General features: G+C 40.0%; 1 protein-coding gene and 3 long non-coding RNA genes across 9 annotated transcripts; 3 read left to right on the top strand and 1 right to left on the bottom strand.

The window, feature by feature from the left end:
- Window positions 1-5,204: 5,204 nt before the first annotated feature.
- On the top strand, window positions 5,205-6,017 carry LOC124684525. The gene is made up of 4 exons (XR_006997055.1): window positions 5,205-5,298; window positions 5,404-5,669; window positions 5,777-5,799; window positions 5,941-6,017. It is a non-coding gene; the product is annotated as an uncharacterized LOC124684525 (long non-coding RNA).
- Window positions 6,018-6,468: 451 nt separating this feature from the next.
- LOC124684524 lies at window positions 6,469-7,466 on the top strand. Its single transcript, XR_006997054.1, has 3 exons — window positions 6,469-6,702; window positions 6,845-6,890; window positions 7,291-7,466. It is a non-coding gene; the product is annotated as an uncharacterized LOC124684524 (long non-coding RNA).
- Window positions 7,467-11,488: 4,022 nt separating this feature from the next.
- LOC124664393 lies at window positions 11,489-14,416 on the top strand. The gene is made up of 7 exons (XM_047201928.1): window positions 11,489-11,548; window positions 11,640-12,007; window positions 12,118-12,270; window positions 12,348-12,421; window positions 13,286-13,364; window positions 13,459-13,600; window positions 13,728-14,416. Exons 1-6 carry the CDS (start codon window positions 11,489-11,491, stop codon window positions 13,505-13,507), a joined length of 783 nt encoding a protein of 260 aa, XP_047057884.1. The 3' UTR covers window positions 13,508-13,600; window positions 13,728-14,416.
- A 5,084-nt stretch (window positions 14,417-19,500) lies between these two features.
- On the bottom strand, window positions 19,501-24,033 carry LOC124701196. 6 transcript variants are annotated; one of them, XR_007001941.1, is made up of 4 exons: window positions 23,189-24,033; window positions 20,353-21,509; window positions 19,899-20,226; window positions 19,501-19,814 (listed from the first exon to the last, which is right to left on the bottom strand). It is a non-coding gene; the product is annotated as an uncharacterized LOC124701196 (long non-coding RNA). The 6 variants fall into 6 exon arrangements; XR_007001936.1 differs by lacking the exon at window positions 23,189-24,033 and having other exon boundaries at window positions 20,353-20,916; window positions 21,098-23,181; XR_007001935.1 differs by lacking the exon at window positions 23,189-24,033 and having other exon boundaries at window positions 20,353-21,229; window positions 21,325-23,181.
- Window positions 24,034-25,601: the final 1,568 nt, after the last annotated feature.

The raw sequence follows: 25,601 nt of genomic DNA, 5'->3' as shown, positions 1-25,601 counted from the left end.
ATCAGCATGATAGGCTACTGAGAAAAAAACATGTTGTCATGGTAAACTTGGGATCTGAAGTAATAACAGTAACTTTGCACTCTCTTGTTTGGCAAATTTCACTCCCTTTTTCGAAGAAATAACTCTTATATATTTATGATTCTTCATCATGTACTCGCACTCGAGGCATTGGATTCTGGGTTGCTTCCAGGGTGATTGGAATAACATGGTTCATGCCGGCGGTGTTTTGCTTATACTCCTAGATTTATATTGCCAGGCTGTTGATAAAGCCACTATATAAGAAAGCTGCACAACGAATGCATGTAGAGAGCCAAAGATATAGTATAGGACTGCACTTTTGTATTTGTGCTCTTTTGTGCCATGGCGATAGATCATTGATCAGTATCTAAGAGAGATCGTGTGTTACTGGCAATCGTGCATTATCCAACAGGGTTATGCATTATGTGCAAAAAATAATTGCTGGGGTAGATGCTCCAACACCAGTTATTTTTTTCCGAAATGGGGCAGCCCCAACCTCTGCATCCAACACCAGTAGACGACCTAAGGATGAATCAAATGGCTAATGCAATGGATTTAATTCATGTTTCATATGAGCAGGTTAATTCTTTATGTTCCACTTCAAATACTCACGTGTTTTCCGTCAGTTTATATGTAACTACTAATTGCTCTATTACACTTTTATCACACCATGTGTCATGTTTTTCTTATTGTTCCATAACATAAGATATATTTTTGTAAGATTGAATAGCTACCATCTCTCCCGGCTTTGGATCAAATTCCTAGCAGTATTATCATATATAATTATATATGTTACACTGAACATCTGGGTAACTATGTAACTGTAGGCGTATGTATATAATTTTGTAGTAGTAATGACATCTGCATGTGCCTTAGTTTCATGACATTTCGTGCAAGAAATAAAGCAGACATAAGAAGCTGCTAGAATAGGAACGACCTGGGAAAGAGAGTGAATAAATGGATCTTCTAGAGGGTTATTATTTATTAATGTCACTTCAGACTAGAGTTGTAAATATACTCATTTACGTGTGAAATTAATGACAGTGAAATACTTGTGGTACTAGATCATTTCCTTTCAGTCTGATGGTTTGCTGAAGATTTTTTTGTATTGTTTACTGGTTCAAAATTTGCAATCGATGTCGATGTTTATAATACTGACCAAAATCTTGCTGCTTGCAGGACTTGGATAGAGGATGTTATTCTGAAGTAACTTTGGCAAAATAAACCTGGATAGATCAAAGAAATACATAAAGATGTTGCAGCTTGCACCATGTGCAGGTGTTATTATTATATTTCTGTTAAGTAAGTGATTCATCCTTGTGCTTTAGTTTTCCCTCTCTTTCTTCCTGTTGATGAGTTGTGAGTTATTGCTTAAACCTTTATTCCTCTTTCCCATTTGGTATCCAATGACATTTACTGTATTGGTTTACGTGCTAGGGCTGCGGGGGTGGAGCACGGTCTCTGTTGTATACTTTCATGTTACTCCTGTAACAATTATATATATTCTGGAGTGTTGCTCATTGGTGGATTGGGTTAATTTATAGCTAAAAGCTGAATTTTTTCTGATATTTTTATATTGTGGCCTTTCCTTTTCTTTATAGTCAGCCAGTTAGCATGAATTTCTTTTGGTCATCTTGGTGAAAGTATTAATTTATTCCCCAGTATTATCTCAGGTCATGTTCCCCTAAGTGGTATTTTTGTTTGACCTGACCATATATACATATTTGGGTTACAAACTGTTATCTGGCTTTGTTTTGTTGCATAGGACAAGACTGCATTTAACTCACCGTCGGGTTTATGTGTCTCCGTACATTTATCCTTTTCATGTTTATTGATCCTCTTATTTTCTGTGTCGTACATGAGCAGACCATTGTCTCCTCACCGAGACCATTAGCTTCACTTGCTTGAAGTGCAGATGTGACTGGCATCATCTGTGTTCGCTGTCCTAGGAAGGACCATTGGTGTAGCAAGGAGGGATGTGTTCCTTCCCGACCCAAGGTGGACTACTAATTCTTATCCTATCCTTCCTTTTTTATATACATTTTATTACCTGGTTATTGATTTGTCTCCTGCCCTTCGTGTTGCGCATGGTGGGCAAAAAATTAAAAGGAAATACACTGGTTATAGCTACCACTGGCCTACAATTTTTTAATCTGAATATGTGGCTGCACTATCAGATCCATGCTTGCTCACACACTTGCTTCGCCATAGTCTCGCTACATACATAGTTTTAGTGTCCAATCTCATGTTTTCTACGTCTTTTTCCGTTAAAGTGCTTTTGGTTCTAAGTGTTATGTACAAGAAAGCATGATACATATATAGTTTCAGTGTCCAATCTCATGTTTTCTACGTCCTTTTCTATTAAAGTGCTTTTGGTTCCGAGTATTCTGTACTAGAAAGCATGATCCCAATTTAGTTTAGGTTTCTACTTTTTCGAAGTAATTTAATCCCAGTGATTTCAGTACAATCTATTTCTGCCTTACCACATAATTACCAATCCATTTCTTGCTTTTGGTTCCGAGTGTTGTTTCTCCATTTTGTTTGAGGATGCCCCCTAGCTAAGTAAAACTATCAGTGATCGGCTGATTTATGGACTACTAAAAAATGAGAATTATTTGCTGATGCCTCTAATAATTTGGTAGAGCTATACATCTCTCACTAATAGTACGATTTTAGAATGTCGTAGCCGGAAACCCCAGTGCTTACACTTGTCTGTAAGCTGTAGTAACTTGCAGCTATCTTAGTCCCATTATATCCCATGCTGCTGGTTTTGAGTTCTCGAGTGTCACTGTTCGCGGCACATATTATTCTTAGTGAGACAGAGTTATTTTGCAAACTAGCCACTTAATTATATGTATTGTTTTATTCAGATATTGTATTTGATTAGTAGTAGCCAGTAAAATCTGGATCGACTGACAGGGTTCAAGTAATGTCAGATATGCGAAGTTACCTTTTCTTAACAGTGAGATACATATATCACGGTTTTGATTGCTTGCCTCCTTAGTTATAATCGATGATTATTTGCCATTGCTTGTGTCTATTTTGTCAATTTATGATGGTGCAAAGAGTTCATTTACCTTGTGTTGATTTACCGCCGTGAATTATAGTTCTCTGGTTATTCTGGTAATGAAACATTTCTAATTTCTTCAATTAGACATTTTCAAAACGAGACCGTGGCATGAATCCTTGCCTTAGATCCTTAGTATATGGTACAATTTTGATATCATTGTTTTGATAAAATTTGCATCTTCAGAGGGCGTCTCTTAATACTTGTGTATCCATGCAATTTTCCTCCTTATTGTCATGTCATGACATGTACAAGAGGGCTCATGATCCCCTCAAACTCACTCCAATTTACATTTTGTATAATGACGATAAAAGTAGGGTGAAAAAGCAAAAGAAACAATGAAGGTACATAAAAAGAAACATCTTCACGCTGTCGTGCAATGCACCAAAGCAAGAGTGTCGCGTCACTGAATGAGAGACTTCTGGACACTACCAAAGGAAGTCAGTCTTAAAAGAACATATAAGGACCGGCTGTTGATGCTGTTGATGCTACCAGGCCATCCTTCTCACACTCCCTTTAGAGGTCATGACATCTGAGAAATGGCATCTACCATTTGAAAGAGGATGCAACTATCTTATAATCAGCAAGGTTCCTGCTCTTTTATGTTGATATTCAGAATTCTAACCCCTTTACTACTGTCAACTCTGTTTGGACATATAAGAAAGGTAAGCAACCTGCTCATGACCTGCAATGCCCTGCAAACTCGACCTTATCTTCTGTTACTGAAGTTTGCAGGCAATGGGACCCCGTCCATGGGGATGGCTAAAGGCAAATGTCGACAACTCTTCACTGGCAATCGTGTTGATACGACGGGCGCCATGATCCACTACCACTTGGGATGCATTGCCATTGCAGCTGGGACCGTTCTGCCTTGCTGCACCAGCGCGGAAGAAGCTGAAGCTATAGCTCTCCTTGAATGGCTGTGAAATGAACAACTCTCGTCCATGATGACCAAGGCAAATAAGCACTGTCGCACTTAAGGTATATTTATTTAGATTTTACGACTCTGCATTTATACTTGACATACTTGAAGTATTGATTCATCCTTTGAAACCTCATACAAGTTTTTTTTCTTAGTTAGTTATGCCATTTTGGTGGGGAATTCTTTGTATGAGCCTTGGGCATTGCTGGAGGCAAGCAAACAAAAATATAAGAAGATATTCAGTTCACCTTCTGATAAAATTTGTTTGTTCTTTTGGTGAATGTATGTAGCTTAAAGTGGCCACACAATCTATGGTATGATTGTATCTGGGTTATTTTCTTTGTCACCATTCAGCTGATAAGTTACATGATGATTATGTATAGAACTAGATTGATATGACCCAACTGATCAGGTCAATCAGCATGAAGCCATTGTAGCGATGGTAAGCACATATAGTCATCGTTGAAATTTGTGCGCTATTAAATACTTTCTCCTACCTTTCCGTCTACAAATAGGACCTGCCGGATACAGTACTGGATTCTATGACTTGTCCAATTTTGTATACTCGTTCACCAGGTAAAGGTTCAGTTCGCATTGTGGTTTCATCTACTCCATGCACTATATTGTGTAATATATTTCCCCGCATTCCTTTAAATATGCTTATTTTCTGAATAATTATGAGTTTGTATCAATGCTTGCCATGGCATTTTACCATCTGTGCTGAAGACGGGTCGCACGGCAAGCCACGCTCGAAAATCCGGGATTGCAAAATAAGAAGTAACTATTTGGTCTACGTTTCCTGTCATCCTGTGTCATGGCCTCTAAAATACCATGCTCGACAATGCCTCTAAAATAAGAAGTAACTATTTGGTTTACGTTTTCTCGAGTACCAAATAATTTTTGATTCAAATATTCTGCTTAATTAAAAGTGGACCTAGGATTGAGGTTGTCTCCTAGGTCCACTTACCTATGTGAATCTTATATATATATTGTAAAACAACTTATCTACGTGAATCTTTGTTACGAAGTGTAAACTTTTGATCGTTTGTATATGGAAACTTACTTATCATCTATTTGTATACATATTTATCATAGTATTTTAGTTTTCACTTACTAATATGTAAGACGGGAACAGAATGTACATATTTGTACGAGTTTTACGGGGTCGTGCGCCAAGGCGCACATCTAAATCTAGTACTAGAAAATTCCATGGTCGATCAAGAGCAGCGATGTTGTGTTGATGAAGAGCAGGGTCATCAGGGTGTTCAGGATGCCATCAAATTATCTCAAGGTAACTCATAACATTGCATCTGGTACATTTCAGCTTATATATCTGCATAGTTTCACCGCATCTTGATGAGAAAATCAATGATTTTTGTTGAGTGTATAGTTCTAGATTGGTGTTCTTGCAGCTCTAGATTGTCACCCACTGGGTGGAGCTCGGTTAACCATGGATTTGCGGCAAGAAGAACTCACGCCAAGATTAATTTGTTGTTAATGATGTCCTGCTGGCTCAGCTCTTCTCCACGGTATTCTCATGGCCGGCCTAAGGTACAAGCGGATACCAGCAGCACTGGGGCTCATACTGGTCAGCCAGGTCCTGGCAGTGCCCAGGGACAAAGCATCGATGACGGCAAACTTGCTGACTCTGCACTGTCCTAGGTGTACTTCAACTCTTTTTTTATTTTTTTAGCAAGCTGTCTCGGAATCTTTGGATGTTCTCACTGGTGCAAAATTTAATCTAAAAAACCTCATCTTTTTTTGTGCAGAATTTAGGGTGGAAGCCGCATAGGTTTGTCCGACATTGATGATTGATAGATCTTTATCTCGTTATATCCCTTTGTTGAACACGCGCATTTGTTTTTTACCTTTTGCATTCAGAGTTCCCATCATACTACTAATTCTTACATTTTAATATTTCTCTCGTAAGAAGGTGGAACGACAATGCTGTAGAAGTATGATAAAGATGTGTCTAACAAACAACTCCGCTTTATCCTTTACGTCCACACAAGTAAGTGTTCTCCTTAATTTAGCTCTTGCAAACGAGAGCAAGTCGAGTTGTCTGCTAGCTTTCTCAGTTTTTCAATTTGTGTAGTGAAGAAGATTAAGAAGTTTCTAATTCGTATTTACCTCACAGACACTCATTTTCTATTTTGCTAATTTTTCATTACTAAAGGAGGTGCATCATTATTTTTTGTTTTCCTTAGTTAGGTTCATTCTTCAGTGTCATTGATATGATTTGGCTCAAAACAGTCCATGGTAAAGATGGTTTTATGTTGCTTTGTACATGTGACATGGGAAACCAACGAGGAAAGCTCACTTCTGGTGGTGATGCTCTAATATCATGGGCAAGTGATTCTTCTCTTTTGCTTCTGGCATTGTCTTCTTTGAATCCTCCTTATCTATTGTACTTAGGATGGGGGAGGGACACGTATATGCTGATGTGACGGTTGTGGTCATCCAGTACATTTGCAGCCTCACCTCTACACAACCTCCTACATTTGACCATGCAATTCATGTCCACTTTGTCCAGGGCTGTTACCTTTTCCTTTTAATTTATTTAGCAGATGTGAACATCCTTGGTTATATTTGTTTGCCAAAAATTAATCCCCAAACCTTCTTGTTTCGTTTGTGCAGATTTCTTTTGAAGAAGTACATGTGTGTTCTAGCTTGGTGGACATTAGCCCAAGATCCGGTATGCCCCTATTTTAAATGCCTGAATTTCTTTCTTTCTCTATTTATCTTGTGTTTCTTTATAGGAAGAAATTAAGAGATACGCCCCTATTTTAAATGCCTGAATTTCTTTCTTCTTCTATTTATCTTGCATTTCTTTATAGGAAGAAATCAAGAGATAACCAATTGATGTTGTGGATGACATCTAAGGTATTGATTGGCTACTTTGAATAAATCTGTGCTTAAGTTTGCCTTTGGGTTTCTTTTGTCCTCCAAAGGATGTAGGAGGCGGTCAAGTTCCATCCCCTATTTTCCTATGATATAGATAGAAGGAGCCCGACTAATGTTTTCAGCTTAAAAATGTGCTATATTTAGTTCATGCATTTCCTTTTTAGGTGGCTCTGTATCACTACATATTTGAACCGATATGTTGCATATGTAATGGAAACATTGGATTTAGCCTTTCATTGGTCCGGTACCTTATGTTGAATATTTGATTTGGTACTCTCTAGCCGTAATGATATGTTTCCTCTTTGGAAAGATAATTGCATCATTCATATTCTCACTGGCTGTAGGTATTTCATCTCTCTATTTTTCTCCGATTTTCTAGGTTGTAGCTATTGCATATAGGACAGTCAGCCACACTATTGATATCTCCATCATTGCCAGTACCGCCTGCCCTGTTGTCATGAATTATATGCAGGTATCCAGCAGAGTACATTATTTTACCAGTGCATTGAAGCTGAATCTACTCTTGGTAAAATGATTATCAAAGTTAATGTTATAAAGTAGTCCCGATAACATAAATCGAAGTTAATGGTAAAATAATTCGTTGTGGTTTGCTTTCCATCTTTATTGTTTGCCAAGAAATATTTTATTACCGCCCATCGTCTGTGGAACAGTTTGCCTGGCTGCACCCACAATCTACTATCCATTTTTGTGAAACTTATTTCCGTGCTATCCTCTCTTTCTCTGAATACATTGCATTTACTTTATCCGCTCACATCTTCCATTTGTAGCCCACTTTTTTCCTTCTAATCAATGCACATAGATTCTACTTTATTTGGCTTTTGTGCTACAACAGAACTACTGGTTGACTGCATTGTATCCTTTGAAAACATCCAATTGGTACTAATGTATATTTGGTAACATATCGAAATTTGTGCTCTGCTTTCAGTCATCTTCAGCACACTGATTTACCTCTTACAGTATTTTACAACTTCTTGCATGTGGAATCAAGTCGCATTATTTGCTGAAATTGGTCCAACCTGGACATAGCATGATGCACCGAGGAGGTACATGACCACCGGTGTCCGTCTCGTCTGATGTTCTCGATATAGAGAATACATCTATGCAGCAACCCTAGGTATGCCATTTCTTATGTTGTTCTCCCTAGAGCCTTCATCCGCGGTCAATGGTGCACTAAACTGGCACTACTTGTAGGAGCGAGATATGGGCCATGAAATCGAGATTTTCTTCGGCATATAGTTAGGCTATGCTTTTAGGAGATATAAATGTTCTCCTGAAATTTTAGTTCCACATAACTATTATTAATTATCATATGAAGGAGAGGTACTTGTGGTAATGATTTTTTTGTTAGTTGTTTGCATCAAAAAATATAATGATGGACTCGCTATCTTAATAGGCCCTTCGGACAGGTGAATAGTTTTTCCTGTACGGTTGACAAGTAATTTCTTTGGTTATAGCAGTAAGAAGTGCATGAGACAGAGATAATCATGTTGAATTGGCACTGCCACATCAGGCAGCTATATTCACCACAAGTTATGAATCTATTTCCTCAAGTGTCATCGATTAATTTCCTAACAAAGCTATTACTGCAACAACAGTTTTCTTTCGGTTCCGAAGTATTATTCCACGGTGTTCAAGTTGGTTTCATACCAAGAAGACATGTAATGTTTTAAGTTTCTAACGTCAGTAGAAAATGATTCAAAACTTTTCTATTAATTTTCTGGATGGCTTTTGTCGTGTTCTCGAGCTAACTCGGTTGATCTGGTTAATGCATGTGCAATGGCAAATGAGAATTAAAATTGCATTATTTTTTGCACGGAATGCTTCATATCAATATGACAAGAATACATGCAACTTAGATAACTATTTTCTATATGCAATGCTATTGGGAGACCAAGCACTATGCCAGCTCTCTTAAAAACACATAGCACCATGCCAACAAATTAGATGGTGATGTATTGTTTTAGGTGAACCAATTACTAGAACTTCCCTTTACTCAGCCTTCATAGTTTTGGTGTTTTACAAAGTACAACACGGGCTACATTTACCTTGCTATTACAGCTGCCGGATGGAGCAAAGCTTTTTTCTAGAAAAAGTTATCGTGCTTTGCATACTTGTGAGTTAATGTTGTTTCATGTCCTTCCTTGGGAGGATCTATTTTGAATCCACCAAACTAGATGAGCAGTTTTCCTCTCTTTCTGTATGCCCCTTATGCTCGATGCCCCAATCAAAGAATGGAATTTTCCGTATCCCCTAATGTACGAGTTACTCGTTTAGTGCAAGGTTGCCTCGAGATCTTCATTTGTCTACTGCATTGCTTATTCATTTCCTATTTATTATATGTGTAAGTATAAGCTGGACATTGGAACCGATAATCTGAAGTTGTATTTATGTATTTCACATTCACGTGCATCATGCTTTCCATGCCTCTCTTCCTCATCTTGATATGCAGTTAAGGTATTGGTTTGCTGCCTTTTCTTTCAAAATGGATCTCTTTTTATGTACTCTGATTTTGTGATGTTTTCTTCTATTTATATCTGTTAGGGCACGTGTTCTTGAGGTTAATTCGGTAAAATCTTCGAACGTAAGGATAGAGCAACTTACTCGATCGATACCTCGGAAAAGCACCATAGGGAAGCTACTCATTTAGGATTCTTCTCCAACTCATTTTGTATTATTGTTTTGTTCAGTCAAGGAACAACTCCAACATCATGTACATGTTCACCGAATAGAAACTTGTCATGGCTTGCTGAGAGCTGGAGTAAGTTGGAGCTGGAGCAAAAAATGTTTAGAGCCCCTTACGGGTAGGTGTATGACTCTACTTGCACTCGGATAAAAATGTATATTCAAATTTGGTACATCATCCTTCTTTTCTTGTGTTTCTTCTTCTAGCTCTCTGCACCACATGTACTCCTCTGATGTAAACGTGTTGATGGTTTAATAAAAAAAGTCAACTTCAGGTGAGTTTTTTTGCCCCACCATTGAGCTGTCAAAAAAATATCGGTTCAGGAAATTGTCATTTGTTTGTATCGTAGGCCTTATTAAATCTTCTTGACCCACTGAACATCCAAGAGTATCGTGCTTTGAGTTCATGGCCACTGGTCCATCTTATGCATTGGGTTGGTTGATTCCTTATTTTGTCCGGTTTCATTAGAAATCTTAAGAATACTTTACACGGCGATGTCTAAGTTCTGGCATCGATCTGGTTCTTCCACTGCTGGAAGAGAGATAGGAGACCTTGTAGGTTTATTTCCACTAGCTAAATTGTTGTTTCTATGCAGAATGATTAATACTGGTCTTAATTTTCCGCGGTTGGTTAGATCATGTGGTCCATGCTTTCAAACTCTACCACATGCTAGGTTAGCATAATGGTGGCGTTCTCTTCTCATGGGATTTTTTGCTTATTATCTGTCGGCATAAATATTGAATGTCATGTTGAAATAACAATATAAACTTCTGAGGCTAAGACAGGAAAATCATCAGCTAGAGAAAAAATGAGTACAGTTAGCATCAGCTTTGAGAGTCTTCGACTCCATTCATATCTTTATTTCTATTATTTGATTTTCTATGTGTAGGTAAATTTTAGCGCACGGATTTCTTTTGGTTGTGTATATTGTTTGCATGTGTTTTAGGTCTTTTGAAAAGTTCGAAGTATGAAAATACAAGCGGCCAATATATAATTCCTCGATCCCTTTGTTAAAAATGGTTTTGATATTATAGGAGCTTAGATGTGTGGGCCACCGCTGTTTTAGCAGTGTGCTACTGGTATTATTTTGCCGAGTGATTCTTATGGGTCAATCATTGACATCGATCAGTTGTCTCATTCCATGGTTTCACCCTTTGTTGACCATATCCTCTCGGAATGATTATTGATTTATCCTTTATTTTCGAGTCGGGACCCCTCTTTGTTCGAGTCACCATTAAAAGGCAATATATGCTAGAATGGGAATTGAAGGTTCTCGTGATGGTGCATACTTCTCGAATTACATCATGTGAAATGGGTACATGAAATTCATACCTATGTACTTGAACCTACTAGAATATATTTTTCTACTTTCGAACTTAATTAGTTGCAGTGCATTTCTCTATTTTTCTCTAATGGTTAGCGACATGTGAAGTACTATTAGTCCAGTTATTTTGTCAAGTCTTTGACATTCCATGTATTATTACCCCCACTCCCTGGTAAAGTGGATTGATCTATGCGTACACTTGACTTCCTGCTTTCTTATATTAATAGATTTTCATACATATTTAGTATAGCGTTTTACAAAACATTTGTTGGTGCGACAGGATCGGGGTTGCAATTTGTTTTGTTCTTGATGCTTGCCACCTTCTCGAAATCGCATCAGATTTTTATACATATTTAGTATAGCGTTTTACAAAACGTTTGTTGGTGCCAGGGTTGCAATTCGTTTAGTTCTTGACGCCTCTTGCCTTCTCAAAAATTGCGCCACAATTTGTTTACACCCTGAACTTTTCAAAGAAATGGCTTTTTCATGCTAACACGTATGTAACGATTTTCTCAGCTTATTATCAAATGTATCACAAAACGATCATCAATGCGGAATAACGGGGCATACATGATGCCCCCCACGGGGGCCTCACAGCGATTTGAGAATGTGAACCATTAGATCGTGCCTGCAAGAGAATCCCAACCGTTCGTTTCTTTTCACCACGCTGTATATAAACGAGCAGCCCCGCAGTTGAAAGGAAACCCTAGCCGCCACATGCCAGATCTCTGGCCCGAGCGGTTCTCCCCAATCCCCTCTGTTCACTCCTCCCCCAATCCCGTCCATCCTCGCGACGCTGCCAGTCCTTCTCCCCCAGCCTCTCCTCTCCCCATGGCTCTCTCCTCAGCGCGGCGGACGGCTCGGGGCCACTTCCTCCAGCCCTATCCATCTTCATCGTGCACAGCAGCAAGAGGAGGGAAGCGACGGCAGCAGACCGAGCTACTCCTTTGCGTCGCTGGGTAGGAGAAGCACAGGCCGCGCTGCGCCATGCTGTCGAGCTCAGTTGGCGGCCAGCGGGAGCAGCGCCCCCATTGGCTCCAACTGCCGCTCGACCGTACTCAGGAGGAGGTAAACGAGATGATGTTCGTGTGGTTGCAGTGCTTCATCTCTGAGTTTCGCTCTTCATTGTCTCAGTCTCTCTATCCTCTATTTAATCTCCCCTTCCACCATCTCTTAAGAAGGAGAAGGACCGTTGAATCTTCGCCGTCTTTAGATGAAGAAGGAGAAGGAGGTGCACAGACTGGACAAGCAGCTGTAGCTTTGGTGGCCTCTGATCCGTCGCTGCCCAAAGACGCCTCTGCTTTTTTACTACCTATGGACTGCAAGCTTACGTAATTCTCTTAATTTTGTACATCACTCTCTCTTTAATATATTTGCAGTACATAAATCACCTACTGTTTTCCTCAAGGAAACAACCAACGACGAAAACCAACAGCAAATATCAACTCACCAAAATCTGCAATGAGGTTTGCTTATTTAGAGGTAGAGAACCAGTTGTTCAGATTTGTTACCTGTTCTTTTTACATGGCGGCCCATAGCACCAAATGTGCACAAACGAAAATTGCATAACATTTCAGGCACTGGTCCATTTAAAACAATATCTAGACCTCATCTGCCAGCAACCTTGGTGGCAAGGTTGTTGGAAACCCTGGCCACAACATAGTAGTATTCACTCTTGATTAACTAAATATTTATTCTCTTACTTTCTGTATTCAGTGAAGGAAAGAATATAATTTATTTGTCCATGACAATGAGGTATTGGAAGCTCTAAACTTGTGTGCACTACCATTGAATTTCTCCTGGTTTTCTCTGTGTAGTATTTGGCAGGGGGTGCATACGAAATATGTCTTCCCTGTATATGTTTTATCTATAGAATGTGAAATAATCCTTTCTTTTTACCTCTTGTGGGAAGATCCAATTATTGTCAAGAACATTGTGAGTTCAGCAGTAGTCATTACTATACAAGCAATGTGTCTCAGTGGACACAAAATAAACATCATTCGTGCCTGACAATAAAAACTACACTTCCCATAATAAAATTGGTTACAGTTCAGAACTTGTGCAGCTAAAGTGTCATTTTATTAAGTTTTTTGTCTTTTTATTAGCTAGAATGAAAGCCTATAAGTTAAGATAATTCTTAATCTCGCACATGTTAACACATTGCAGATGTATTTTCTATTAAGCTTGGAAAAGCTCTTTTTAGTAGGATGCTGGAAATAGTTAATGTTTTTATTGTGAATTTTATCTAATACATATGTGATGTGACTATAGAGGTTGATTAATTAGATTGTTTCAAGAAGTGTGTATTCCTATTTTATTCGCTTATCTTTTACTCTTGATGTTCAGCCTGTAGTGTTGTTTGGCAACTGAAACATGAAATTGACTCATGTGCTGACAAATGGAGCCTTGGAGAAGATAACATGGGGTATAATATTTTCAATTTTTGTTGGATACCATGGAAGAATTTCCTACCATTGTTTTGTTGCAGTTATTGGTTGCCCTTCTCTCTCTTTTACTAGAAAGAGGAGATTTGCAAGGAACAAATATACAAGATCGGCTCAAATGTAATTTGAATACTCAAGAGCAACTATAATGCATGCCTCGGTGTTGTGGCGTCTCATACAGTGTAGTCAAAGTTCTCCAATAGTGAGACAATTTCAGGTGCTACCTCATTGTTTCTCATTATGTTTTCCTTAGTAGTTGATATTTGAGAAATGACCATGGGCATCAGATAAGAGATTAAATATGTTAGTAGCTGTCTGCTAAATGATCTGATAATGTGCTGCAGAAATCGTGTGATCTCATCTCATTTACGGTTATGGGGCTGGCCTGTTTTCTTCCTACCCGATTATTGGTTGGTAGCTAGAAATTGAATATGAGAACGCCCAACAATACAAAAGTTTCTTACATAGTCAATGGTGATGACTTCTTGCCCTGTAGGTTCTTATCCATAGGAAGCGTGCTACTTGCCTACTTCATCAACTCAGAAAACCAATAATTCTCTGAACCCTATTGATCTCTAAAAACATTGATTTTCTATGTTCTAGAGTCTATGTCACAGTTATGCCTCTTTGTGCTGCATTCATGTTTTTTTAAGCACGTGCCACGAAGAAGTAGCATATATAGCACACCACTTTACCAAATTAGTATTTTGCAACGCCTTTGATAGAAGATAAAGATTTACTTATTTTGTTCAAACAACATGTTTCAGCTTTCCAGTATAATTTGGAGATCATGGTACTTGGTTTTTCTTTCTCCCCATGTATGAAGTACAAAGCATGAAAAAATCAAACACATATTATTTATTTCTTATTGGTTCTTAGGCATGGAAGCTGCAGCCTCTGTAGCTGTAGCCTCAAAAGGATATAGATAGGCCAGTACCTAACTTCATGTGCCTGAGCCTAGGTTGGCGTGCATAAAAATTAATGTTCTATTTGGCATTTGCTGATTACCGTCCTGGTGATCCTTCTCTATCCACTCACAGGAAGCTAAGTTTCAGTGCACTGTCACCATATCAAGAACACGGCAATGGTGGTACACTGGATGTTAGCAGTGCCACCGAATGGCTAAGACAGACAGATCTGCCTATGCAAAACCGCACTATGCCCATCAACTGCTGCAGACATAGTGTAAGTAATTCCATACTATAGTTTTCTGTTTCCCAGTTGAAGTATCGTTTGTTGTATTGTCAGAAAAAATCTATCTTTGTAGGTATTGTTTCTCCGTAATTGCTGTTGTCTACATGTCATGGATTACTTTAAAGTTCTCTTATGTCTTATTTTTCATGTTGAGTGACCATGCAAACTGATGTGAAGCCACTTTGATGCCTCTAGGTTTATACCTTTAATAATACTTGCCCTTTTTAAAATGAATGTCAAAATATATCCTCCGGTATGCCAGTGTGCTGGAGATATTATGCTATTTCATGTTAATGTTTATTTGTATTAACATTTGATCCCTTTATCATTGGAAATTGTGCGATAGAAGTACATCTGATCGTTATTGTCTGGTGACCTGTTTTGGATTCAGATTTGGCTGACACAATCGCATTTTCATTGTTCACAATCCACTAAACTAGATTACTTAGTTGTGCTATTACATTTCTGGTTACATTAAACAATTCAGCCATATGTTCTTGGATTAGATAGTGTTAGTAGTTATTTATCCAGCTCAAGGTTTTAGCATGATCCATCATTCTGAATTATTTACTGTCAGTGTTGGGCAGATGTGTTTATATACGAGGATAATGATTTTACACATCAAAATAAATATTATATCCTACTCATGACAACTATGCAGGAAAACAATCCCAGTGGAGGAGATTCGAGCGACCAAGGTGAAGCTGGGGAGGAAGAAGGGCAGAAAGATCATGCTCACGCAGATCACGTAATGTTGTTATAGGTCACTTGTATGTCCTTTGGTCTCTCGTGTTTATAAAAAGTGTATTTACGTATAGAGATTATGCATACTTCACCCATACTAAGAATGCTGGCGTATACTGATGTTTATTTGTTACGAAAGTATTGGTTCGTGGTCTCTGTTACAACAAAAAACTATGAACTAGAGGACAAACAACCATCTTATCAGGTTCACATGATTGATGCATACTATGGAATGCAGACTCTTTCTTCCACTCTGCCCATCAATCTATCATGAAATAGAGTCGGCGTTAGCTTCATCCAGCAAATCTACTGACCGCAGTTTGAATACCTCTGGAAGCTTTAGCTGATGTATATACAGTATCCTTAGACAAGCTTCAAGCAATGTTGCAGACCTTTCTGATGGTCCAGCTTCACCGAGCCGGATACTTCTGGGATGAGGGGAGCTATATTGTTCTCTACATGGTAGGTACATTTTGTTGTTCCATTCATAATACAGTGATACCGTCCTTTGATATCCTCAGCCATGAATATATGATCATTTACTGATTTGTCGAACTACTATTACACTCATGAGCTAATTACATTATATTTATTCTATTAGAGCATAGCACATTGTGCGTCCAAGTGGCTACTGTTATATGTGCAAGCCAGGCATGAGCCCAATGTGAAATAGAGCTATAAGTGCAAGCCAAGCATGGGCATAGTAGGTGAACTGCCCACGTTATTGCTCATGTGCAAATGAGAGCATTTTCAATCTCAGCAATAGTAGAGTAGTAATGCTCGTACTTTAGATTTCGATCTTACCAAATTTACGTTTACAGATAGATTATATAATTAGTTTCAGCTTCTTTACATTTTCACATGCACAAATTAGTTGTCATACAAAACTGACATTGGATTGTTATTACTTCAGTCCAGTTTACCCATGAAGCCACCAGTTAACTGAACTTGAAATCTGAATCTACAATGCAGTACCTTCAGAATCTTGAATGTTTTCCAAAGCCTAATCGCATGTATCCGCGCATCGTCCGGCACACAGGGGATCAGAAGCAGAAACCGGCCCAGAAGAAAGCAAGGAGGAATCAGGCGCACGAAGAGCCATGGAAGAACGCAAGAGAAGCACATCGGGCAGCACACCAGCAGGCAGCAGCTGCGTTGTCCACCCCCGGAGCAGACACAGCAGCATCACCGTTCACCCCTGGAGCTGTAAGGATGCTGACACAGCGACACGATCGTGGCTGGAATGAACCGGCGACCTTCCATGGTGCAAACCACGCGCCAAAGGAACCAGTTGCCGACCATGACGCCCATGCACGAAAATAGGAGAGTCGTCCGTCTGCAAAGAGCAAGGGAACATAGTCTAAATATAGAAGGATATCACGTGCCAAAACAATGCGATCACCGACCACCTGTGCATCAGAGAGAGAAAACGCAGAGGAACCCCGAGGTCAAGGACCACAATAGAAGAGAAATCTTGCGACGAGCCAATAATGCCACCACCTGCGCAACGGAGGGAGGAATGGAAGAGGAACCATGTCGACCCCCACGTCCCGGCAGCCGAACACAGCGTCCACGAACGGAAACAGAAGCATCATCCATCTGGAAAAAGCAGACTAACATATTAAAAAGATCGCAGTGAAAAATCAAACGAAAAGAAGGAAACGAAGATAGAGAATCGAGAGGAACCGAAGTAGCATATCAAAAGGCAGTATTGACATGAATTCCACGGGATCGTGCGTCAAGGCGCACATCTAAATCTAGTGTGGTATGATCCAAACAAATAGCTGCCTTATGTGCGTACCTCCAGCAGCCCACGCCTCCTTCAAATCATGTATCCTCGGCTCAACTGATATTTTTTTTTTGCTAGGGCTGGCTCTACTAATCGATATGCTGGTATTAAGTTGCAACTTTCAATATTTCTTTACTATTATATTCGAGTTGGTACGTCGTCAAAAATGTTTGATGTCAAAGATTGAAGACATCTTGATCATCCAATCTTATTAAACGTCTTCCGCTTGCCATCCAGCCATCCGTCATACACTTCCCAAAAATATGACATAGGAGTAGTAACGGGATTGCCATAATTAATACATGAAAATCAATCAACCGGTAAAGCAATCAGTCAAGCCGTAAAGCAATCAGTCACCAATTAAAGCAATCAGTCAAACGGTAGAGCAATTAGTCATCAATTAGGACAGTATATATATCACAGGAAGGGAAGAGGTACATGGAAAAGAATCAGGATCGCATGGGACACCACACCACACCAATCATGGGATTGCATGAATAAAAAATGAGACAACAATCAGGACTTCCCAAAAATGTTTGACAGAACAGGATCGCATCAATCAGCAATGAGGCAACAATCAAAACTTCCCAAAAAATGACGATAGAAGCATCAATCGTCGGAAGGGCTGTACATGGAAAGCATTCGGAACGATTACATGTTTAATACTAACGATTGCCAGTAGGCGGATTTGCCACAGTTCAAACGAAAAACACCACTGCCGTTCCGATTTCTTTCTAACGAGTTAGACTAGCTTGATCCTGGTTGTCCCCTGGTTGTCATGCACAGCTTCGTCAACAAACTGCATCAGCCTTGCGCCGCTGTCATTCTCCTTCTCCTATCCAGCGTCGGCTGCTTCCGACGGTCGTCATCTCCCACTGGTAATCAAGCTTCCCTTGCATCCGCTACCCCTCCTCCGCCTATTCTTCTACATATTGTTCAATCATACATGAGTTTTTCAATCATACATTGTCCAACCTTTCTATCTTTCCTAACAGATGAGAAAAAATTCACGTGAATCTCCGCCAGGTGAGCATACCCAAGGAAGCAAAAAAATGCAGTGGCGCGAATTGGTATAGTTGATTGTCTGCTGAGAAGAAAAAAAAGAACACCTAGAGAAGTTGCGGATAGCCCACCAACAAAAAAAAATTTGCTGCTCTAAGCCTTGCAAATCAAGGCAGTAATCATCTTCCCTCTAAGTTGATGAAATTTTAGTGTGATGATCACTGAACATGCTCATTGCTAATTACTAGGAAGCATAGGCGCGGCGACACGCCGCGCCCGTGGATTTAGCTCTTTGGTTGGTAAGGCTAGTGTTAGGAAATAATACATGTATAAGTTTGATCCCCGCTCATATTTTGTGGGACCGTAGTAGTTTTAAGATTAGTATCTCTGGAAATTAATTAGGAATAAGATGAGGCATATAATAATCTAAGCGATGATACCTAAGTGTATAGCAAAGTTTACATTGGGTTACATGGTGGGTAAGAAGGCAGGTATGAACCTCCCTGGTGTTGCATCGAAGCCGGGTGTAGACGGTTGTAGTAAGTGCTGGTAGATTCATGCATCAAGGAGGAATTACCTGAAAAAAAATCAGAAGGAGGCAATTTGATACTCCTGCTGATATTGGGCCAGTAATGATGATACCTGGCCTTTTATTAAGCACTGCTGTTGGGCTGGGATAATTTAGCTGCTTTGGCAAGTTCCCCTAAAAAAAACTGCTTTTGCAAGTAAGCGGTCTGAAAAAAGACATCGACAGAAGGAAAGCCATATAGTATAGTAGTGAAGAAAGAGAGGAGTTCTACTCTATTGGCATGTGCAGTGACGCTGGTCTGCTATCGGCCCAGATCTAGTTCTTCAGGAAATGAGGTAGGCCACAGAGAAGAATGGGAGAAGATTCACTCTGTTGACATGCACGGTGATAGACTGATAGGTTCTGCTGTTGACCAAGATCTAGCACTTAGGGGGTCCTGATTTTATAAGTGACTCCATGGATGAAGGGGGGCTGGTCGATGGCAAGAAGCCCCAGCGGATAGAGAGCCAGGGGAGGTGTCCGTGAGTCTCCGGATGAAGAGAAGTTGTTCGGTGGCAAGTAATCGTAGTGCTATCGATGGGGAATCGAGTGGTCGGGGCGGACATAGTGCTATCAGTGGGGAACCAAGGTGATCTGCTACTGTTGGTATGTTCCTCCTTCAGTTATTAAATCAAATTTCATTTACATACGCCAACTGATTGCATCAATCAGCTCTCAAGTTTGTTATAGTAGAGAAAATAACAGCGATGTCTCCGATTTTATATTTCACTTGCTTAATATGCTGAGTTTTGCTCTTTGTACTTATATGAATATAAGCTACAATCGGAAGTGCAAAGCAAAAAAATTGAATACACAGAAACCATGGCTTCTCACTAAGTGAACTGGTTACAACGATCGGAAGTGACACAAATTAAGCCAGCTGATATAAGGGATAACCTTCAGTATGCTTGTTACGTCTATAGAAACACAGAGTACAGAAAAGAAACTACTGGTTGCAGCATAACATAGTACCAGCCGGTAATAGAAAGCATACATAAGGTATCAACGGCAGGATTTATACTAAATAAACTATATTCACAATTGCACCAACTTCTGAAGGTAACGTAAGCACTGAATATTTGCAGCTGCTATTTACAGTCATTTGAAGTTAATTCCCTGATTATACCCTTGTTCCTGCAACGGAACTCAAATAATAAGCTCATATTTTGCACATATATGAATAAAAAAAAATGGCGGTGGGTAGTTCACAGAACTCACCACATAAGCATCTAGGTAGAAAACACAGCATATAGGACTGTATCAGCATTTATAGCCACATCAAGCCGTGGGCATTTGCTTTTCATCGTATCAGGCAGGATGCGGACGCTGTCTCTCTTTTGCATTTAGTTCCAGATGACAGTGTGGAACCACTATGGGGATGTTGTATGGGTAGTAAACACTTATTGTGTTGTGCCAAGGTCATTCCGTCACTGATCTATGAAGAAGACCATGCACTTCAGGGCCAGTCAACCAAACATTCTAGCCACCAAAAAACTCGAACATAAGAAGGAACAGAAAATAAAATTCTTCGACCAGAGAGCAGATCCTGGAGAAAAAGAACAATCAAAGAAAACGTTAGCCAGTTATACATGTATCAAAAAATGCAAGAGCATGGGAGGATAAATTACGCATGAACCAACACACTGTTTCAGCAAAAGAGTACTGCTATTACCTGTGCTTCAAGGTCAGGCATCTAAATTTCTTAGGCACCACAAACACCAATGCAAAAGGGATAGGAAACTTGATGCCTTGAAAAAAAAAGTGAAGGCTTGAAATCTGTATGTACCCTTACTGAGTCTGATGTAACGAAAATTGCAAAGCTAGACCCCATATATCCAGTCCAGAATATATGTCGTATCAGTTTCCAATGAACTAAAACATGCCATGTCTGACAAACACACTTCAGGTGCTAATTTAATTGATTGGTAGGGCCAAAAAATGCACACCTGCGCTTTCTTGCGCTGCATGAGAGCATAGACTTACACTGTCAATTCATAGGTCATTATAGGATTAACGCTATGACGTCTCTTCTTCCCATCGGGACCCACTTCATCTTCCAAAGTTGTGTATATGAAAGGAAGAGGAACAATGTGAAACTAGAAAATGAAAGGTTAGCTTTTGACATTTTTGGAACAATGGCAACCTCTTTTCCATTTTTAATAGCTACAGGTGCATCCAAGACGTGCAGGTCCAGCAGCTGAAATATGCATCTGCATCTGGTACATGATGATCATGCCTATTCAAAGGAAATTAATTGTTTGATTTATCCGAATTTCACACAAATATGGAAATTCCATTAAGCTCAAAATACTTGTGCATAGTTTAGAATGTCTCAAGACCATCACGGTTTTTGAAGGCACATAAAAAAGGAAGTGGCCTCAGTAATCTTACATAAGGAGAACAAAATCATGACTAACCTTAAAATCTCAAAGAAATAGGTATATTTTGTGGAATGAATGGGTTCATAAGTGCTGCCTTGAGCACCCGATTCTCCTCCTCCATTTGACGGTTCATCCCCAGCATGATCTGGCCAGCCATGGTTCTCAGCTCTGGCAAAAGAATCAAACGGCATAATTTTTGGAATAAACACTCAGATCATAATCCAGCTTACGGTGGACCCATGATCCATGGACGATGAGCTCACCATTGATCAGATGGATGAATGGATGAGCTATCACATTGTTGGACTTCGTTGAGGAGGCGACGCGGCTCCTGCTACACATTGGTTATATCTGCCAACGCCTCCTTCTTGTACTGGCCTCCTGGAGCCTTACGGCCCTCTCCTGCTCATCGGTGATGATGTCCTCTCCGCTCCTAGCCACTGTGGCACTTGGAAACAAATATATGTCTGAAAACCTCGCAGTTGTCTAGTGTCAATCCAAGAAAGGTCTAACTGGTAAATTAGAGTGCTGGGTTGACAGATTGATGTACACCTTATCCCTCTACATATTTGCAGCAATGGGTGCAAGAATACAGAAAATACAAACCTAATAAGAAGTAGTAGCAAGTAGAAACTATATGCCTTCAACCAAGAATTGACAATTTTGTTTCACACGGATGCTCACCGATACAAAAGTACTCACAATACTATGCCTACAAAAATGGTGCTTCTACAGGTACTTCAGATAGGTTCAATGGTGACACATAATTTGAATCGGAAGTAAATACAGCTATCAGCCTATCATTCGATCATGATTGCAAAAAAAACACAATTTCTATTATTCATTCTTGCACCCCCATTCTTTGCCAAATATAGCTAGAGCAACCGTAGATATTTGTCATTGTATCTTCAGCCACTGCAAGCAAAAATCTTAAGAATTTAGTCGCTCCTCCCTGCAAAAAAATCCGTCCTGCACAAAGAATAGAGGGGTCACGGCGGCAGATACATTTAGAAGAGAGCATCGTCAGCGTCGGATCCTCCCATAGCCGAGCTTCCTCAGGAGGGAGAGGAGGATACCGATGTCCTCCTCCGTGCCATTAGCCGTCTTGGGAAGAAGATTGGACACCTAACCCCTCCCGTCAGCTCCTCCCATTTACCTGCTGCCTCGGGAAGTAGAGGAGGGCGCTGATTACATCCTCCCCTGGGATGGAGATGGGCGCTCCGTACTCCTCCTCGCCGTTGGACTCCTCCGGAAGGACAGAATGCCTCGATGACTGCCTCTGTACGCTTCTCGTCGACCAGGAGGGAGAGGAAGGCGAACCTCATCCGGAGGGAGAGAAGGGTGGCCTGATGGGCGGCCTGAGCACACGGATCATCGGCTAGGGAGGGAGAGGAGGAAACCGGCCTCTGCTGGGAGGATACAGGCGGCGGCGGCGGCGATAATTGGGACGAACTGGTCGTTGTTCGTGTTTCTATTTAATTTGGTATCGTGATAATGAGAATCGTGGAGTTTCTGGACTGTTTAATGGTGGGGCCGCACCGCTTTGACCGTGATGGAAGGAAACTGGAAGAATCCCGGATGGATACGAAGGAAAGGAAGACTCAGCCGGTAGCCGGTTGCCTTCCTGCCCGGAAAAAAAGGAAACGCACGATCAACTTAGGCAAGAAATTGTACTGAGAGACACGCGTCAACCAATGATGGAAGCAAATCGAAGGAAATTAGCCATTCTACAGTAGCCAAATTAATACGGATGGGCTAATCTGATCAGCCTTTATATAGTGTATAATCACGAGAGCATACCCAAGGAAAATAATTCAGGTACTAGCTTCCAGCAAGGAGCTCATACTCCAATTTTATAATTTAGGGCATATTCAACGGTGAAAAAAACAACACATGTTATCCTCATAAGGACAATTAAGCTCATGGAGAGTGTTTGGTACTTGAAAACTACTGACTACTTCCTACAAGCTATAACAAAAATATAAATTAGCAACTGCATAACCGTAGGTCTCCATAACCTAATTACGATACAACAAACAATTCTCAGAAAAAAAGCGTTTTGCAATTCTTAATTGTAGAAACTGCATTGAACCGACAAGCTCAGAAAATAACCTCTGCTGCACTTACAGGTATGTCACAAAGATCTTCAAACTGATATATGCACATCCATTTGCTCCCAGTAGAACCTGCATATTGTTACAGTGTTAATGAAACAAAAGTAGCCCCTCTGATTATCTAACTTACAGGTCGACCTGTACTTGTCGTCTCATACTGACTTCGACTGTATGAGAAGTAGGCTCCTCAATTCCAACTAAAGTTAGGAATTTCTGTTAAAGAACTCTATTGCACTATCTCCAAGCAATGGAAACCTTCTAAACCCTGCTTATAATTAAATTGGAGTGGTCAAATGGGAAAACTGAAAAGAACAAACAATGTCTAAACGGGGATTTGTAGACAGTCAGTATACTTCCTATCAATTGCGTTTGTATATCGTGGTAAATTGGCAAGGAAATATATTGCTCAACCTGTCTGACCAATTTCCCTACTGGCATAATGCGTAAGGTACTCCACACAAATACAGAAATAATTCAAATTTAACAGATGAAAATCATTTGGGATAGCAAATTGTAAAACAAGAAACGCATCATTTAAATTACTTGTCAACTCCCTAAATTTTTTTATGCCAGGTACATATTTTAAAATGTAGCAATTAGGCCAATTTGTGTGACAAAAAAGGTTGTTTTAGTGCCGTAAGAAATCTAGGCATAATATTATGGACTCATCAGAAATCTCACGTGCTACCAGATCAAGGGGGTCTGAAACATCTTTCTGTGTCTACATGCAGATGAATGTTTTATGAAGATATCCACTGACGGCTGAAAATACTTCATCCAAGCTTTTCCTTATATTTTGGCCCGTCCACCAACAGATAAAGCTAGGAGCCGGCGGCGGAGCGAGCGAAGCTAAGTAGATACACTCACCGTTTATTCGTGGCCGCGACGGAGCACTGACCTCAGTCGCCGGTAGGAGGTAGGGTTGCGGCCAACGAGCTCTCGGCAGAGGTCGGGCCGTCGGGGCAGGGTCCCCCAGCGGAGGTAGGGCAAGGCGCATATGAGGACGTGAGAGACGGAAACTGGTGGGCTGAATTGCAGTACCGGCGGGAGCGGCGGCCGCCGACGCTGGGTGAAGCTGGGCAGTACCTGTAGCCGGCAATGAGCCATAAATTTTGACCTCGAGGTCAAAATGGGACGGTGTATCGGGAAGAAGCTATCGTAGTCAAAAAGAAGAAAAGGAAAGGCATGTGCCGATGTGGGGCAGAACAGGAAAGAAGATAGAGAGCAAGAAAGAAGAGTAGATGTTTGAAGAGTACAAATGAGGGAATATACTAGAGGGAGATAGAGATTGACCGTGTGAGAGAATTGTGTTTTTTTTATTTCTATATGCATGTCTACATGCCTTTCTTTAATTTTTTATTAGTGCATATCTTGTATTAGTGCATGTGATGAATTGTTGGATAGAGTGGGTGGTAAGGTATATCTCGACAACACATTTGTTGGATAGAGTGTGTTGGATAGACCGTATCATAAACCAGGTTCATCTTTATCTAGAGAACGCCATGGTGAGAATTAGCTCACCATGCATGCATCTCATTCAGTCTTTACCATTAATATTATTTTAGGTCTTTCTTCTAATAAACATTAGCAAGACACATCAGTATTTAGATGTCATCGACTCAAAATAAAACGTTTGATAGAAGTGTTGGACTCACTTGTTGGAATGAGTGGGACTTACCTCACTCTTCTGTAAGTGGATATCGACTTTGATTTTCTCTTGACAATGTGTTCACCTTAAAATCTAATGTATTTTTCTCATATAAAAGTTTCAGGGACTTCAGAAGAATCTAACAATCGCATTTGAAATGAAGAACTTTGACAAAGGTGAAAAGCGGTAGGATCTTGATGTTACAATATGTAGAACATTTCTAAAAACGTGTGCAAATTGATGGGTGTGTACAACACGAACATTTCTAAAAACGTGTGTAAATTGATGGGTATTACAACGTCTTCATTTTTACATTTGAAAACACATCATGTTCGATTGAACATGTCAAGTGTCTAGAGTAAGCAATATGCTAATCTTTTTTTGCTAATAAGCATTGATATGGTTTCGAAGCCTCCACATTTGTCTCACATGCAAGAATGGGTGGGGGGATCCAAACCGTTTCCAATAGGTCCGAGTCTTAAGAAAATCCAGGACATATTTAGGATGGACCAACCTATGGACAATAATTGCTTCAACTTTGGCATATGAATGGTGAAATGCAATGATATATAATCTTGTAATTTAATGTTGTTATCACAATGTTTCAAAAACAATATTTTTCTCCGACGGCGATGCTCCATTCCACACGATGTCAGAAATCTCGATTTTAATATTGTTGTCACAATGTTTATAAAACATTTTTTCCTCCGACGGCGATGCTCTATTCCACACGATGTCAGAAATGGCAAGTAAAGCCAAAATATCCGGTCGCTCGCAC

Source organism: Lolium rigidum, chromosome 1, assembly GCF_022539505.1.
Source record: "Lolium rigidum isolate FL_2022 chromosome 1, APGP_CSIRO_Lrig_0.1, whole genome shotgun sequence".
Lineage (NCBI taxonomy): Eukaryota > Viridiplantae > Streptophyta > Magnoliopsida > Poales > Poaceae > Lolium > Lolium rigidum.
This window is presented reverse-complemented; position numbering and strand designations above follow the sequence as displayed.